This window comes from Primulina huaijiensis, chromosome 5, assembly GCF_012295235.1.
Source record: "Primulina huaijiensis isolate GDHJ02 chromosome 5, ASM1229523v2, whole genome shotgun sequence".
NCBI lineage: Eukaryota > Viridiplantae > Streptophyta > Magnoliopsida > Lamiales > Gesneriaceae > Primulina > Primulina huaijiensis.
In genome coordinates this window covers 2,037,991-2,055,119 of record NC_133310.1, presented here as the reverse complement: position 1 = coordinate 2,055,119, position 17,129 = coordinate 2,037,991, and the positions used below count along the sequence as shown (strand labels likewise).

The 17,129-nt window shown below is 33.5% G+C and overlaps 3 protein-coding genes across 3 annotated transcripts; 2 read left to right on the top strand and 1 right to left on the bottom strand.

The window, feature by feature from the left end:
- The first annotated feature begins 1,445 nt into the window (after window positions 1-1,445).
- LOC140976261 (uncharacterized) lies at window positions 1,446-3,940 on the top strand. Its single transcript, XM_073440272.1, has 5 exons — window positions 1,446-2,057; window positions 2,128-2,172; window positions 2,258-2,542; window positions 2,634-2,812; window positions 3,641-3,940. Exons 1-5 carry the CDS (start codon window positions 1,829-1,831, stop codon window positions 3,830-3,832), a joined length of 930 nt encoding a protein of 309 aa, XP_073296373.1. The 5' UTR covers window positions 1,446-1,828; the 3' UTR covers window positions 3,833-3,940.
- Window positions 3,941-4,801: 861 nt separating this feature from the next.
- Window positions 4,802-8,414, top strand: LOC140976262 (uncharacterized). The gene is made up of 9 exons (XM_073440273.1): window positions 4,802-5,256; window positions 5,673-5,719; window positions 6,642-6,744; window positions 7,000-7,086; window positions 7,415-7,498; window positions 7,625-7,678; window positions 7,922-8,002; window positions 8,119-8,164; window positions 8,252-8,414. Exons 1-9 carry the CDS (start codon window positions 4,921-4,923, stop codon window positions 8,305-8,307), a joined length of 894 nt encoding a protein of 297 aa, XP_073296374.1. The 5' UTR covers window positions 4,802-4,920; the 3' UTR covers window positions 8,308-8,414.
- A 3,105-nt stretch (window positions 8,415-11,519) lies between these two features.
- LOC140976260 (uncharacterized) lies at window positions 11,520-16,695 on the bottom strand. Its single transcript, XM_073440271.1, has 12 exons — window positions 16,268-16,695; window positions 15,434-15,531; window positions 15,252-15,338; window positions 15,051-15,180; window positions 14,223-14,969; window positions 13,759-13,901; window positions 13,481-13,672; window positions 13,297-13,387; window positions 13,043-13,208; window positions 12,612-12,719; window positions 12,422-12,518; window positions 11,520-11,784 (listed from the first exon to the last, which is right to left on the bottom strand). Exons 1-12 carry the CDS (start codon window positions 16,478-16,480, stop codon window positions 11,754-11,756), a joined length of 2,103 nt encoding a protein of 700 aa, XP_073296372.1. The 5' UTR covers window positions 16,481-16,695; the 3' UTR covers window positions 11,520-11,753.
- Window positions 16,696-17,129: the final 434 nt, after the last annotated feature.

Sequence of the window (17,129 nt, the reverse complement as noted above, 5' to 3'; positions counted from 1 at the left end):
ATAATCACTTTAAACCTGTCTTAATTAATAAAATAGTAAGGTTGTGTTTACTTTCAGAGGATATGATTATGTAGCGATAACTTATAGTGTAATTATTAAAATAATTGGATACGATATAGAGCAATTATAGATAAACAATAATAACTTTAATTTGATTAATTAAGATCGTTATTAGGTGTAAATATCATGTATTATTTTTTAAAAAAATCGATAAGTTGAGTTAAACTATTGATTTACATGAATATGGTAATTCAATGATATATCAAATGAAATGTATTTCAAATATAGACCAAATGGACATAAAATGCTTACATGATAGGAATAACTCCTTTTTTTTCGGAATAAGTCTTTTGTGAGACGGTCTCACAAATTTTTATCTGTGAGACGGGTCAACCCTACCGATATTCACAATAAAAAGTAATACTCTTAACATAAAAAGTAATACTTTTTCATGGATGACCCAAATAAGATATCTGTCTCAAAAAATACGACTCATGAGACCGTCTCACAGAAGTTTTTGTCTTCTTTTTGCGTACATTTAACTTAATTCTACACACTTTGATATTCCATAATATTCTTTTGATTGGACAAATACACTGGTGACTCTCTCAGGGTGCATCTTTTTTTTTTTTTACAATCAAAATAAAGAACATTTCTTTCTTCTTTTTTCTTCTAAAAAAGATCATAGAATTTTCAAAAGAAAAAAAAGAAACTATTTGAAATGAACTGTAATTCAAGACAAAAACTTATGTGAGACGGTCTCACGGGTCGTATTTTGTGAGACATATATCTTATTTGGGTCATCCATAAAAAAATATTACTTTTTATACTAAGAGTGTTATTTTTTATTGTGAATATCGGTAGGGTTGACCCGTCTCACAGATTAAGATCCGTGAGACGATCTCACATTAGACCCACTCGTAATTCAAAATTTAACCTATCGTGTACACCTTAACCAAAAATCCAGGACATGCAAATTTTTTTTTAAAAAAAAATTCTGGACATGCATGACAGAAGTACGTCTCAATTCCCAAATCAAGAAGCACAATTAATCAATGATGTCCCACAAATGCAAGGGTGTCATTATAGCACCAATGGGTCAGTTTCCTTGGCCTTGAATGCTTAGAAAGAACAGAGGACAATGATTTTTACATTGATTCTAAATTGATCTGACCAACTGTCTAAACAATACTTTGATATTTTGTCAAACTTTAAAGATATCAACTTAATAAACATTTAGATTTAAACTAATGAACTTGAAGCCGAGTTTGATCGGATTCATTATTGGTAAAGACTCGAACTTGATATCTTTTGTGAACTGAGTGAACTTATTTTCGATTATACGAGAGTGGAGGGTTTTTTCGCCATCATTCGAGAGAGATTCATGACACATGACAAAGGAGGGAACCTCGTTATCACAAGAACTAATATGGAGTCGTCCATTGGCCGACCGAGCATATTTTGGTCAATCAATTAGCCAACTTGTAACAATGCTTCTGCACCAACCCTCTACGCAATTTTCGTTCATATTCGACAGTATCATTATAATAGATAAAAAGTTATAGACAAATATTTAAGCATTGAATATTCTTGAAAATTTTCACTTTTTACTCTCTAAATTCAGGAAAGGGGTCTTTTTTCCTGCATTGCCCGAAAAAAGAAACAAGAAAGTTTGAATCTGAGAGCAGAGAATTGATAAATTTGAATTCTTTGGCCAAATTTTAAAGTTTCTTGAAAAGCAGCTGAGCTCTAAGGCATCTTCTGCAGCATTCCTACAAGAGCACACACCAAGTTGCAGCATGTTCTATAAAGTGAAGCCAAACCAAACATGTCATCCATTTTGACTAGAGATTCCATGGAGCAATGCCAGATTACTTCACGGCGACACGACGACACGGATTTCAGCTTGAAAGAATGGGCACTCAAGGCCCGGATTTCCCGCGAAAACACGCATTCGAGAAGATTTTCGGCGTCAAATTTAAGGAGTTTTAGAGAAGATCTAGCATCAAATATGGCCATTTCTAGTACTGCTTCCTCACCAGGATACACAGCAAGAGGTAACACATATTTCTTATTTTCCGAGTTCTTAAAACTTTTCCGAGTTCTTATTTTCTTGAACTGATGCAGAGGAAATTAACCCTTCAACGTATTCATTTACCACTGCCTTAAAAGGTAAGAATTCACGAGGAAAATTGAATTTACATCACAGATTTCTTGTTTCCACTTTTAAAGAACAAGTTTGGCTATTTGTGTGCAGCATTACAGGCCAGAACTGTGTATTCGTGGGAGTATATACCAACCGACGGAGTTGCCACCCTCAGCTCCAAATGGAACGACGCAGAAAAGTATATCAGCAATCCCTTATCAGGAGAAGTCCCTTTGGAATGTTTATCTGCAAAGACACTAAGCGGGAGAACGTTTCGAAACGTAACGAGTAGGATCACAATGTCCGCACCACTCATTTATCCTTCTCACTTGCAGCAGTTTCATGCCAAGTCCCCAATAATTGAACTTGAGGATGAAACGAAAATCATAGTTCAAGGTCTTATCTTTGTTTTTTTTTTTTTTTGTAACTTCCAATTTCTATAGTGTTGATTTGCATTAGTCACGGTTATGTTTTCGTTCGAACTTAGAGAAACAACGGCGCACGACTAGAGATGTGGGCACGCAGAGCACTCCAGTTGATGTTAGTTCAAGCAGTCCTAGTCCTGCTCCAACTCCTTCAATTGAAGAAAGGTCAATAAAACATAGTGATGTAGAAGGTGGAGATTCATCTGCTTGCTTCAGTGAAAACTCGAAGTCGGAGACAGAGGTAAAAATTAAGTTACCATAAGTATCTTATATTAAATTGAAGAGTTAGCATCTATGCAGAGTTAGAGGTTCAAGAAATGAATAAAATCAGAAGCAACACTTTCTTGGTCCCAATAAAGCTAGCAAGTTGTAGAAAAAATGGTCCCAAATGAATTTCTACAGGTATCCTAAGCTTGAAAGATTATCACATGCAATAGTCTAGGAAAGTTGTACAGTTTACTTTAAGTTGCGTTCTAATTGGGAAATTCGATACGCCTCGACCTTTCTTCTCGCACCATGTTATAGCATGACTCCAAACTTTCAAGTCACATAGATCTCCTATTCAAAGTTTTTCTCTGACACGTCTTCTTATATGTTGAATGGTTCCTATGCGCTTTATATTAGGAACGGATCAAGAACTTTGTTTTCTACTAGTATTATACATTCGACTCAGATATCGCTAAATTATTTTTACTATCAACCGTAAATTTTGGGGGTACAGGACTAAAATGAATTTAGCAACCTTTCCAAATGATTTTGGGGGTGGGGGGCTCACAAATGGTCCCTCAAGCATGTGCCAGAGCACATGTGTACTTATGTGGTCACACTCTTGATCTTGTTCTGTATCTTCATCTTCCATAGATTATACTTTTTGTCTTTTCCCCTTTCACCAATGGTCAAAATCTGTTCTTATTGGAGGATAAGAACAACCTTTTGTTACTTGTAAGTTAATCTTTTTACTTCACAAATCCATTATCCACCCCACGAGAATTTCAAGATAACACCAAGAAATCTATCACATAGCACTCAAATCTGACATGAATGCTTCTGGTGCAAATGGCCCCGTTAGCTAGAAGAGAAAGAAACAACAGACAAACAGTACACAGAAAGAAACGAAGCAGCAGAGACAAAGAAAATGAGGAAGCAGATAATGTGCATCATGTGCAGCAGCAGCAGCAGCCAGGGAGCTGTGGGATGCCTATCAATTATATCATTGAAGGGTTTGTGGATGAGAACAAAGACGAAAAAGGGCCAAAAATAAACCAATAAAAGACTGACCATTCTACCATTTTTTACCCTATAAATAAGTGGTTGCTAAAAAACAATGCATTGTAACTTGTTCATCCTAAAACAGAAAGGTGCTCCATTTTCAACTATTCCAAACCCACCCCCCACCNGGATGGGCTGGCAGCACAATCGTCTGGTTTAGATAAATAAATTTTGTCCTTTGTGCTTCGAAACTATAATCTTCTTTCTTTTCTTTACTTGCTTGATTTTCTGTGAAACAAACATCCCATTACAGTAATCTGCAATTGTTGGCTCAAGTAAGTTTGGTTGGTCCATTTCAGGACAGGAGTTGCTAGCTGATGAAAAATATGAATTATTAATGATCATTCAACTTAAGTTGTATGCAATATCATCCATGATCGTTTAGCAACATTGTAATATAATTGAGATGGTGGCCACTTCGAAATGCTCAAAGACATAGACCAATCAACTAGGAACGAGCGTGGCAAAGGTTTACACAGCTTAACTAATAGTTCAAACAAACAACGACAATCCTTCTTTTGTGTGAGCTTAACAAGAAACTATGACAAATAGAGCAACTATATTCATGCAGGCACAATGACAAAATATAAGGGATACGAGGAATTCAAACTTGGAAAACCTCTACCAGTAAAAACCATACAATCGTAATCCATCAAAATAATCTCCAATCATGATATCTCAATTTTGACATAACAAGAGTGTTCAAAATATACTTTAAAGACTTCTTTAATAGCGTATTTCAGCTCAATCCAATGGATAGATTTTCTTAAATGACTTTCGCTAGTAGAATATGCATATCGAACCCTCAAAATGGTCACGTCATCAAATATGGGTGAGTTGAAGAGGACGAGACTAGAACCTTGAAATATTGTATAAGATAGATCGATCGATCGTCTCATTATAAAATAAAAAAAAATTGATGAAGTTCAATTGAAATGATTACCTAATTATCTTGTTTAAAAACAAGGAAGTGCCTGTGCAGCATGGACTCACCCCAAAGATTTGGCTGTTAAAGAGTGGCCACAATTAATTTTTCCTTCCCTCCAATCTCTGGATAACACCACCACTCGCTTCTCACGGATGCAAATGAAACCGGCGGCCGCGGCGGCGACTATGTCTAGTGGTGGCGGAGGAGGAGGAGGAGGAATGACACTCAGCGCTCTGCGTTTCGGGACTTCCGGACGCACCTATTTACGGCTGTTGCCTTCATCAAAGTCTATCGAACCCGACCTCTCCGATGTAGTTTGCTTTACTGCCAGAAATCAAGGTTCAATTTTGTTAAAAAATCAAGCTGCAATGAAACTCAAACTTGTCCCCAGAGCTGCAGAATCGACTCAGCCGTCCTCTTCTGTGGCCAATGCTGCTGCAAACATCAAGAAAGACACTGTTCCGGATAATGAGTTTTCGCTCGCCAAGGTACCTGTTTACTTTTTCTGTAATGTGTTTCCTAATGTTTCGGCTGTTTCGAGTTTTTGCATTTGGATTTGTTTTGCCGAGCTTCTAGAGCTTTTCAATCCACGTTATCAAACTATGAAAGCCTTTTGAGCCGTGTGCTGCTTTATGTTTTTCAAAATTTTCAGTTTTCAAAAGGAGATGCTGTATAGGATGTGTTAATTCAGTATTATTCTGTTTGTTTCAACTTTCAAGATTCACTCAGTTAATTGCATACAGAATTAAAGATTAATATTTAGCTCTTGTAATCACATGTTAAGGATATCAGATAAGAGTTTATGTCTGCTTCTATTTATCTGACAAATTTCCAATCATTTGTGAAACCTCAAGATAGTAAGCATTTTCCTTCACGACGACTAACTTCCTATTGTTATGTACAGGTTTCTTTTGGTGTCATTGGATTAGGTGTTGGCGTGACGCTTCTCTCGTGAGTATATTCTTTTCTTTTTGTGTGAAAGCTTGTGTCTTGTCTAACCTAATTTCATCGTTGAGAGGAAAAAGACCACCGCATCCACATAATCAAGGCTTTTCTTGTTTTTTCCCCCCAGGTACATAGGCTAGACTACTTTTCACAATTAAAAGAGAACATGAAAGAGAGGTTCCAGAAAAGGAAAAGAAACTAACAATTTTTTCTACTTGGAATTTACGCCACCAATATGAAAATTATTGTGGCGGAGTTGAAGGACTGCAATCATTTCTTTCCAACTTACATGTTGTTTGAAGCATGAGGGATAGGTCATAGGATGACTGGTCACATTCGGTCCTTCAGAAGAGATTAGCCAAAGTGTGCATCGAGTTCACTTGCTTTATTTAGTCTTTTTTAAATATATATGATTTTCTAGGACTGGTCAAATATTTCTGCCTTGGGGTTTATTTGTGCATCCTGCCTCGAGGCTGATGTTGAGGCACTCCCCAGACCAAGCCATTCAAAAAACAGTCCAATGTATTATGTGATCTTTCCATATATTACTTGGACTTACACTTGAATGTGAGGTTGTGGACTCTAAAATTTTGACAAGTTTATGTATTTTGGAAAAAAGTGATTTCTTTTTCATCTTCTCCAGTAATGAAGTGATTCCATATACAAACAACATTCTAAGTTTCTAACCATTCTTGCAGCAGTCACGTGAAAAATTTAAACTTTTTGTGTTTTGTGGTCTTTACAAAATACCATACAATTGCTCTATATTTTTGTGTGTGCATCAAAATTTTGAATATTTATTTATAAGAGTGTTTCTAACGTTGGTTGTTTTCGTAGACTTCTGTTCATATGTTTTGCTAAACATGATTTTCAAGTAGTAAATATGTCATGAATAAAATTGATTATTTTGATTGATGTTCTTACACAGCTATGGCTTCGGGGCATACTTCAACGTCCTCCCAGGATCTGAATGGTCGGCGCTGATGCTGACCTACGGCTTTCCTCTCGGAGTAATTGGCATGGCTCTGAAGGTTAATATCTTCTTGGTTTTGATGTACACTCCACATTGTATTTCATTAGATCATTATAAATACTTGTCCATTTGCTGTAGATTATGCTTGTATACTTATTTTTACATCGTAATATTTGTTCGTAATTTTACCTATGCATGATGCACAAGGAAGATCTCTGCTCATTTTACTTGCTGAAGTTGAGAACGAAACACTTATCATGCTATCTTGTCCTTGCCTTACTTATGATGTTCGTAGCTTTATATTATTTTCTAGTATGCAGAGCTTAAGCCAGTGCCCTGCTTGACCTACTCGGATGCTCAGAAGCTGAGAGAAAAATGTGCAACTGAAATTCTTAAGCAGGCAAGTTTCATCTTTATATCATATTCCTAGTAGAGTTTCTTCTTCGTAATTTGTTTTGGTCATTGCTTGTTACTATTCTCAACGTCCATACTCTAAGATACTACTAGATCCCCTCAACTTTGCATTACAGCACATGATCTTCCCCTGCTTTCTGTATTTAGGTAATCAGTTCGTTTTTGAAGGGCTATTATTTTAATTGACATGTTTAGATATCATAATGAACTAACATATTCTCGGTTATAATTGCAAGCTTTATATCATCATCCATGCACTTCTAGTTTTCCCTGCCTTGTTATGCCCAATAACACCATTTCCTCATATTTGTTAGGTTAGAAATGATGTTACAAGATACCGGTATGGGGACGAACAGCATCTGGAAGAAGCATTAAAGCGAATTTTCCAATATGGCCAGGTAGTTAAACCCCTTGGTTTTCTTTTGCATCCTTCCAAACTCGGTCCAAATTCAAAAGATTTAATCATTAACAAATTAAAATTTTGAACTTCGAACAATTGATATGGGATCTCCATTGTCTGTTAGGGTGGAGGAATATCGCGCAGGAGTGCTCCTATTCTACAAAGTATCCGGGAAGAAGTATGAGCCCAAAACTTGCTTTATGTTCCTAATGCTATGCGAATGTGACTATATCAATAAGTTTAATCTCCCATATCAAACTTGTATTTATGAGCTTTTTCACTAATAGACAGTCATCTACAATTATACTCGACAACTTAATTTTTATTGATAAGTTGCACTTTGGATTACTGTCATGATTTTTGTTTTGCAAATTTTGACAGGCTGTTCTTATTGAACTTGTGGTTTATTTGTTTGTTTTAGGTTATTGAGGATGGTCTATACTGTTTGACATTGGTATTTGAGGCTAAAGCCCTGAGTCTGTCTGATTTTGAGCAAAGACAGGTAGGATAACAGTAATCCTATGTAAACAAAATTAATATTATGATTCTCCATGATATTGCTACTCTTCTGAAATTCCAAATGTCCCCTAGCTAAGTTCAAAATTTGCTCACTTCCAGGCAAAGTTTACTACATTCTTCGGACCAGGAATCACAGCTGAAATTGGTAAGTACTGTCACCTTGTCTATTAAAGTACATAATATATATCTGTTTCAAGTTTTAAGTAAAACGGCTTTGAGTTTGTGGATGCAGCCGAGGGACAGAACAATTTATACGAGGTCAAGCTAATTTCCAACACAACACCGTAAATATTTAGGCAAGTTTTACAAGTCCTCTATGGAAACCCGACTGTAATACTTTCTAAATGAACAATGTACATTTTTATGGCAATATGTACAGCAATATATATATATATATACTAGAAGATGCGCACGTGCGCACGTGCACGTGTGGAACATAAAAAGATGATATGAAGATAATAAATATCAATTTACTTTCACTATCTTTTATTTTTCAAAAATAAATTCAATCTATAATACCTAGATAAAGTTTAAATTTTATTTTTGTCTGAGTTCTTGGATAATAATATAATTGAATTGTTTTAGGTTATATATATAAGTATATATTGTTGTAATATTCTGTCTTAACATAAAAATATTTATTAATGTGATTCATAATCAGAAATATATTTTGAATATCACTGTGACGCCTATTTTAATATCACAACCTTAAATCTATAAAAATAATAATAATAATAATTAGAGTATGAGTATTCAAAGTAAAAAAAAATTTTGATCCTCATAATATATTTTGAAGTTATAAAATTATATACATAAACCACGTCCTTGAAAAAGTAGCTACAAGTTCTACAAGTGTTTATTGGTGGAAATTTGACAAGACATAAAACCTGAATATAATTGTACTTTTTTAAAAAACTTTTATTTTTCGAGAAAAAAATATTTAAAAAAACATAATAAAATTTTAAAAATTTTATGAATCATTTTAAGTAACCGTAAATGTAAGAGCAATTTGTTTCACCTAAAATGATTTGAATTCATTTTTATTCCTCATTTTTCTATCACTTTGATGTATATAAGAGTAATTATTACACATATAATCAGTTTAAACTCATTTTGTTTTTTTTTTTTTTGAAATGTTCTCTTATGGTATCAAACAATTATTTATGTTAGTCACACATAAGGTTTTACTGTTTGGCCTATTGACACTCGCGTCAGTGCAATCCTCATCATGTTCATCATTAGCTTAGTGTAGAGCTTTGCACGGTAGAGCACAATTGTAATAAATAAAAGTCGTGTTTTGGTTAACAAATATAACTTTTAACATAAAGATCAAGAAATGTTTGAACTAAAATATTAATCTTTTACTATCATTCAATTTTGTTGGATTAAGCATGTATTATGGGTGAACTCCTGAGAAGTTCTCGTGCGTCAAGCTGCTGACTCGTGAAACAGTCTCATAAGAGTTTTTGGGCTAATTTTTATTTTTAAATTGAGTAAATTAAGATCTATTAATAACGTAAATAATACACGACTAATAAATTTGAAAACTCTAATATAATTGTGTGAATTTACATATATGTCCTTATCTTCGTTAAATAATATTAATAAACGCATGTCTTTTTTCTGTTCGTTTTCATATATTAATTGGGAAAAACTAACAATAAAACATGTGTTTATTATTATTATTATTATTATTAGTATTATCATTATTATTTTAAATTTCATTATAGATATAGTTTTTTTTTAAAAAAATGTAGTGTAAATTTCATTTCAAAAAATAAAGGTTAAATTTAAATTTCATTCCAAAAAAATGTGGTTAAATTTTATTTTTCTTCAATTTATTTTACAAGTCATTAATAGGAGTATGTCTCTTGTCAGATGATCTCACAAATCTTTATCTGTGAGATGGGTCAATCCTACCAATATTCACAATAAAAATTAATACTCTTAGCATAAAAGTAATATTTTTTCATGGTTGACTCAAATAATAGATTCGTCTCACAAAATACGACCCGGGAGACCGTCTCACACAAGTTTTTGTCCATTAATAGACGGAAAAAAACATTTATTTTTTTCAATTTACTATTTTAAAAATAGAATGCAAATTTCATTTAAAAAAATATACTATATTTCATTTTTTTTCAATTTATTTTAGAATATATTAATTAATACATGGAAAAAACAAACAAACAACGAGATATTTATTAATTATTTTTATTATTTACATTATTCATGAATGTTAATTTACTCAAATTAAAAATAATATTGAGATATAAACTCTTATGATTTTGTTTCACGAGTCAATTTTTTGAAACATGTCTCTTATCCGATCCGAACCATGAAAAAACATTTTTTTTCATTCCATAAATGACTGGATCGACCTGTATAATAGATATATATCCATGAAACCGTCTCACAGAAGACCTACTCAAAAATTAGATAATCATAAAATTTTGAATAAGAGTGTAAACTTCATCTTCATTTGATTTATTTTAAAACCGTGTTAGATATAGATTTCATCAATGAATTAATATATGAAAATAAACAAAGAGACATATAATAATGAATATTATTTAATGATAATAATAAGAATAATAATAATAGATAATAGATATACTATATTTATTTTTTTTTCAATTTATTTTAGAATCTATTTATTTTAAAATACATTAACATTAATTAATGAAAAAAATCAACCCGTGTTAGAGATATATTTTCATGATATCATCTCACAGAAGGCCTACTCAAAAATTGAATAACCATAAAATCTTAAACAAGAGTTTAAATTTCATTTTTATTCATGAAAGTTAAATTTTATTTTTCTTTAATTTTAGATTCCATTTATGAATTAATATATGGAAAAAAAAACAAACAAACAAACAAACAAAGGGACATATAATAATAAATATTATTTAATGATCATAAGGACATACATGTAAATTCACAATTCAATTCAAACTCATATATTTTTTAAAAATGAAATGAAAATTTTATTTTTTTCTATTTGAATGTAAATTTTAATCAAAAAATGAAGGTTAAATTTTAAAAATGATGGTTAAATTTTATTTTTCTTTAGATTTCATTAATGAATTAATATATGAAAAATAAGAAAACAAAAAGACATATATTAATGAATTTAATGATATGTTATTTTTCTTTAATTTTAGATTCCATTAATGAATTAATATATGAAAATCAAAAAAAACAAAAAGACATATATTAATAAATATTATTTAATGATCAAAAAGACATACATGTAAATTCACAATACATACTCATATATTTATAGCAGTAGTAGATAAATAGTAAATTAGGCAAATTAGCAAAGAAGAGGTGACGAGAACAAAGGCATGAAGGAAGTAGTTCTCGAGATTTGCAAACACCATAATTCTAACCAAGGAAAAGGTAGAGTCTCAAAAGAATTTCTTACAAGATTTCGTAATGTTTTCATTACAGAATGACTACTCTAATCAGCTGTCTCCATGAAATGGATAGACGTAAAAACTTTAAATGTGTACTCTATTTGTTCGTTTTACAATGTAGACATCCGAACACATACAAGTGCTTCCAGAAAATTACACATTACAGAACAGTTTGAATGTCACAAATTAAAAGAAAATAAAGACTAATTAATGTTCAAAATCACATTTAGTAATCTCCAGTTACAGCAGTGTATTTCCAGGTTTAGGTAGTTGGAATGGGTTAATTCAGGAAAGAGTACAATCTGGGATCTTTTATCCCCTTGAGGCCCTTATCCTTCGTCCCCTGCGATCAAATTTATCAGAGAACCTGAAACTAGCTTGCCATCAAATTAAAGATACAGATGACAGAATTGAAAGACAATGGCTTCATGCTCACGGATTGAAAGACACAAACCGTGATGGATTTTAGTTATGAAAATAATAAAATTTTTTACTCATTACCAATTCAAGTAAACAAAATTTCAATTCATGTATTTATAATAGAAAATTCCAACCACAAATTTAAGAATAAACAGTTTTCTGCAACTTATTTTTCAAATAAGCTTTAGCAGTATTTATTTGATTTCTCCAGACAGGGTAAGTTTCATGGACACATCAAACATGGCCACCCGAACCAATCTCAGATACTAATGTTTAATAGTGAATACCTTCTTTTATATTCTAATGCAATGCACAAAACATGCATACATCTTCCCACATGCATACAAAGGTTGCATTTTTCATCGACAACTTTTGGTGGATTATGACCCCTTTTCCCAGTCCCTTTACACTAGTTTTGTGATCTGAGGAAACTAATTGAATTAAACTCCCATCTGTGGTCTCACATATACATATAAAATATTTTTTCTGAAAAGCCAAAGTGTTTAGGACATCTATAACCGAAGACATAAATTCACTCTCTCATGGGATAAGATTGCTACCTTAAAGAGCGTATGTGCTTTTCAATGACTTCTTTTCCTTCGGCATCAATAACAAACCATTTCTCATCGAAGTTAAGAGATTCTCCATTTCCAATATCTACCAATCAAAGATGAAAGTTGTGACTTTTAATATGTATATTTTACCTAACCATACGTAGCAAAGGAATGCAAATATGTCTCACTGACTTACTTTGATGCAGCACATCAGATTTTCCTGTGCAATTCAATTTCCAGTATGCATGACCACCACGACCCTTGTAGATAGGCTCTATTCTTACAGCATCAGATTTCTTATTATCTGCAAAAAAATGTATAGAATGATGCCAGAACATCAGAAAATTGATGCAACGTTAGTGATCAAAGCATGAAGTTACTTGAACACAAAAACCAGCAAAAAACACCAATGCTTTGACCTTCAATTACAAAATAGTGTAAACTTTTAATATAAACTTTTCATAACTTAAAGATTGTAAGATGGGAGACACTAACTTTCATATAGAGAAGACAGTAGGAGATGATAAAAATAAAATAAAAACTTTCAGCATCCCACTTTATGAAGGCTTATATGAAGTTGGTTTTTGGTTGATATTTATGTACTTGGATGAATCCTTCGTGACTTACTGTTCATCATGTCCGTTGGCTTGAGCACCTTGGCATGAGCTTGTGCTGCCTCCGCTTTAATGCGATAGACAATGGCTTCATGCTCAGAGATTGAAAGACAGGAACTGTTATTGATGATAATTACCTTGGCAATATCATCTTGCATTTTCTGTTTCAAACTCTTCTCCTGTGTGAAGTAAACAAGTTTCATGTAAAACAAATTTCTGAGAAACTTAAATTCCTAAAAAATCATCTATCTTAATGATTTTTATTACCTTGTCTTTTGCTTCAGTAACTAGTTGTCTAGTTTCCTTGACCTTTTCAGCATGTCTTCTGTTTTGGTCGTCTATCCAATTCCGTACCTTTCTGTACATGGTGAAAACATTATGAATCTAAGTGAACTTGAAAATTGAAGCATTATCACAGATAATAAAACATAAAAATGGAAAAGGTACTCACTGAGTTCCAAGAACTTCATCACACAGAAAGTTTAAGAGCTTTAGCCTTTTTGAAGTAGCTAGTGTCTTGTAATCAGATGCATTATCTAAAGAATCCAATCCATGCACTTTGTGTCCACCTCTAGATTCTGACAAGCATTTCTTAAGTGCATGGAACCATGAGTTTTTCCCATTTGATGGGCTTAGAGTTTCACTGAAAAAAATGGAAAAACAAGTTATCAATTTATCCAGCGAAAGAGAGTCAACATACTTGCCAATTTACTGGATAATAAGTCATACTATTCCCCTTTATCAGTCTGTATATCAGATATCAGCTGAATACAGAACTGGACAGTTGCAGAAAATTTCATGTGGCGTCCAGTACGCCCATGTAATAAGTCTCGAAGAATAGATTCTGGTTGCCCTTTTTTCACCTCAAGGATCTGTTGATCAAAATGACGGATGAGGAAAGTTAGGAAAACCAAAATGGCCAAGGTATCACTCACAGGTTACAGCTCGTACATATTAATTTTGAGGTGATGATCAACAGGTATGAACTACAGGTTGATTAAATGATTGCATGGAAGTAATTAACAGTATAAAATTACAAAATGTAGTTTATAACTGAAAGGGATGATATTGGGAGTAAGAAATATACATGATTAGGAGCATATTTAAAGCTAAGAATAAATGAAATGCGTAGAGTTCCAACTATATCAAAGAAGATTTCTGTTATCAGATTAATTATGATTGCTGTCACTTGCCTTTGCGAAAACAGCACAGAATTCTAAGAACTGCAAAGCTTCTCCAACATCTTCCTCACATACATCGATTCCAGCTACACTTAGCAAGTCACTTCCCATGGGCAATGGGATTTCAATATGAAAATCTTCATTTTGAGGCTTCAGAATGTCTTTGTTATTTGGGGCCTTACTTTCCTTTTCTTTTCTTCTTTTACCATTTCCACCGCCATCTTTGGTAACAATGATTGTCCCATTCACAATTTCTTTTAGATCATCTCTAGCAGTGCATGATTGCCTTTTCTTGGATTTATTATTAATGGCATCCAACTTTCTAGGACTCGTCCTCCTGGCTAAATTGAATTCATTTTTGTTGCTATATTCCTTCTCTGCTAATCCATCCCTAGCTGTTTTCAGTTTCTTCACATCATTATGAACACCATTCTCCTCCAAGTTTACGTTATCATCAGTTCTATTATGCATCCCATCTGATCTATTCCTCTTTGTTTTTTTCACACAGGCAGATGAACCATTTTCTCTTGTTAAAATATCAATTTTTCCCTTGCGATGATGTGTCTCTTCAGACTGCTCCTGCATTGTTTTTCCCTTATTAAGGCCAATTCTCTTCAGAGAGGCATCATTGTCTTTGTTGCCATATTTCACCACCTTAACTTCCTTGGACTTCATTCCAATAGGATTTGGTAGATTTGCATCCACTTTTCCATCAAAAGAATTTTCCTTTCCCCGTTTTCTAGGAGACACAGCAGCTTCCTGTTAATTTCAGAAGCAGAGCATGAGACAAATTATATAGTCCGCAAACACAACATTGTACATTTTATTTAAGGAGGCAACCTTAGACGGTGAAGCAACCATGTTGGTGAATTGCCCCACCCCTTTAAGAAGCATCTCAGAAACAGAAGAAAATCCAGTTGCCTTTGCTGTAGTGACAAGTATACCAGTGGGTTGATGACCTCTTTTCTTCCTAAATGATACTCAATTTTATCAGGAAAATACAGGAAGAACAAGCATCCAGAAATATGTCAAAAGACTCACATGCAAATACTGCAGTTGCAAATCCCTCTGCATCTGGGACAACTCCACTCCCCTAAGGCAGATACTTCTTCTGCCTTTTCTCCATACCTAACTTAGAAATAATAAATACGTGGTACAAAATTAATCCACCAACATCCAAACAAATAGTATTAGAACAACTTATGATAAAAGCAGGTCAAAACCTGTTCAAGAGGCATTTATGACAAAACATAATGGGGCACGGTTTGTTGCTCCTCTGAATCGTGCACGCTGCTACAAAGTCTCTAGTTTTTTGACGACACTACAAAACATCAAGTATAAAACAGACAAATTCTTGTCAAAAAGGAGAGAGAAGAGAACCCATTTAAAATACTGCGCACTCAACAGTAGAATCACCAATGTTGTGGTAATAATGGAGACTCTGTTGTGCAGGCTTTAAGTTAAAGCAATGAAAGCAAGAACGTAACATATTTTCACTTTTAATATGCACAAGAAGTTAGCCTGTGACAGAGAATACATAATTCCACATGTTTTAACATGTCATGCTGACTTATGCTATGTAGGAATGAAATCCTGGCATCCAGTCCAGACCAATTCCAAGTTTCATGAGATGAATTTCTATTGATTATTTCAAGCTCATAATTCAACACCTCATCTAAAGTTAGTGCTAAAGCTTAGAGATCATAGAAGGATGAAGGAACAAATCAACACTTCAATATTACTTCATAATTCACACAAGTAATTCAAGTGGCAACACTAAAGAGCAATAGTTTTCGAGTGATTCACTATATAAAAACAGTGACTTTGGCATCCTTTTTCTTTTATTTCTCTTTGGGCATTTTAAAAGTTTCTTTGCCTCATAGATCAAAATCATCGCTTCTTCCACCGCTACTCTTACAAGTTTGATAACCACGGGTTACAAGAAATGAAAAGCCAACTCTGATCACTTCACTTCAAATCAACAAACACGTAAATTAACAAACGTAACCGAATGTGCATATCATAATAATGGGATTTTGTGGAATGAATCAGGATACCTGATGACAAGTTTTCCCGTTGACCGAATCATAAATCCGGCCACCCATAAGCCGTACTCCGGGAGACTTGTTCCTCTTCGAAGGTGAAGAAATAACAACATTTTCCACAGACCCAGATGATTTCTGGGACTTGATTTCCTTCTTCTGAGGGCTCTTAATCTTTTCCTTGCCAGATACACTCTTCTTGGAAGCAGAACCTGAAACAACCGCCATTGTCGCCGGAAGTTTTCGAACACTTGGAATTTCCCGTAGAACCTATAATAGGTTTCTTGAGAATTTTATACTCAAAAACGAGAGGAAGATTTAAGCTACAAATTAATTTTTATTTTTTCAAAAACAAGCTACGAAAAATTTGGAGGGACTTTGATTTGTTCGGGGTGACTCTGGCGCTAATCGAATTTTTTGACATGGATCTCTCTTATTCTTCTCCCGCCGTTGGCGAGCTAAAATGGAGGAATTGGGCTTGTAATATGGGCTGGTCCGTGAGTCCATTTTATAAAATTCTGATAAATTGTATTTATACAGTTTATTGGATTATTTAAAACATTGATTTTCTTTGCTATGATAACACCATGTTGGTATTACATCAACGTCACTATGTTAGTATTAGGTCGACGTTATGTCAATATCATATCAATAAAAAAAGACCAAAATTATATTTAAAAAACAAAGAAATCTGATTTAGATTGAAATTTGTCACTTTACGGCACTGATCATGCGTTGGATCTTATTTTTCTAACTAAATGATGTCTACTCCTCGAGGAAAAATAAAAAGTTAGCTGCAATCTTGAAAAAATTGTCAAGGGGGTGGGGTGAAGTATTGGGTAAGTCAAATGTATCTTTCAATTTTGATTCTTGTTGG

Bases quoted from the DNA above. Each gene is read 5' to 3' on its own strand.
- LOC140976262 (XM_073440273.1), top strand. From the start codon at position 4,921: ATGCAAATGAAACCGGCGGCCGCGGCGGCGACTATGTCTAGTGGTGGC. The intron at 6,745-6,999 runs GTTAATATCTTC...ATTATTTTCTAG, and splicing joins TAATTGGCATGGCTCTGAAG to TATGCAGAGCTTAAGCCAGT. The intron at 8,165-8,251 runs GTAAGTACTGTC...TTGTGGATGCAG, and splicing joins AGGAATCACAGCTGAAATTG to CCGAGGGACAGAACAATTTA.
- LOC140976261 (XM_073440272.1), top strand. From the start codon at position 1,829: ATGTCATCCATTTTGACTAGAGATTCCATGGAGCAATGCCAGATTACT. The intron at 2,058-2,127 runs GTAACACATATT...GAACTGATGCAG, and splicing joins ACCAGGATACACAGCAAGAG to AGGAAATTAACCCTTCAACG. The intron at 2,813-3,640 runs GTAAAAATTAAG...TGGCCCCGTTAG, and splicing joins ACTCGAAGTCGGAGACAGAG to CTAGAAGAGAAAGAAACAAC.
- LOC140976260 (XM_073440271.1), bottom strand. From the start codon at position 16,480: ATGGCGGTTGTTTCAGGTTCTGCTTCCAAGAAGAGTGTATCTGGCAAG. The intron at 13,902-14,222 runs GCAAGTGACAGC...TTTGATCAACAG, and splicing joins TCTGTGCTGTTTTCGCAAAG to ATCCTTGAGGTGAAAAAAGG. The intron at 13,673-13,758 runs GTATGACTTATT...CATTTTTTTCAG, and splicing joins CAGACTGATAAAGGGGAATA to TGAAACTCTAAGCCCATCAA.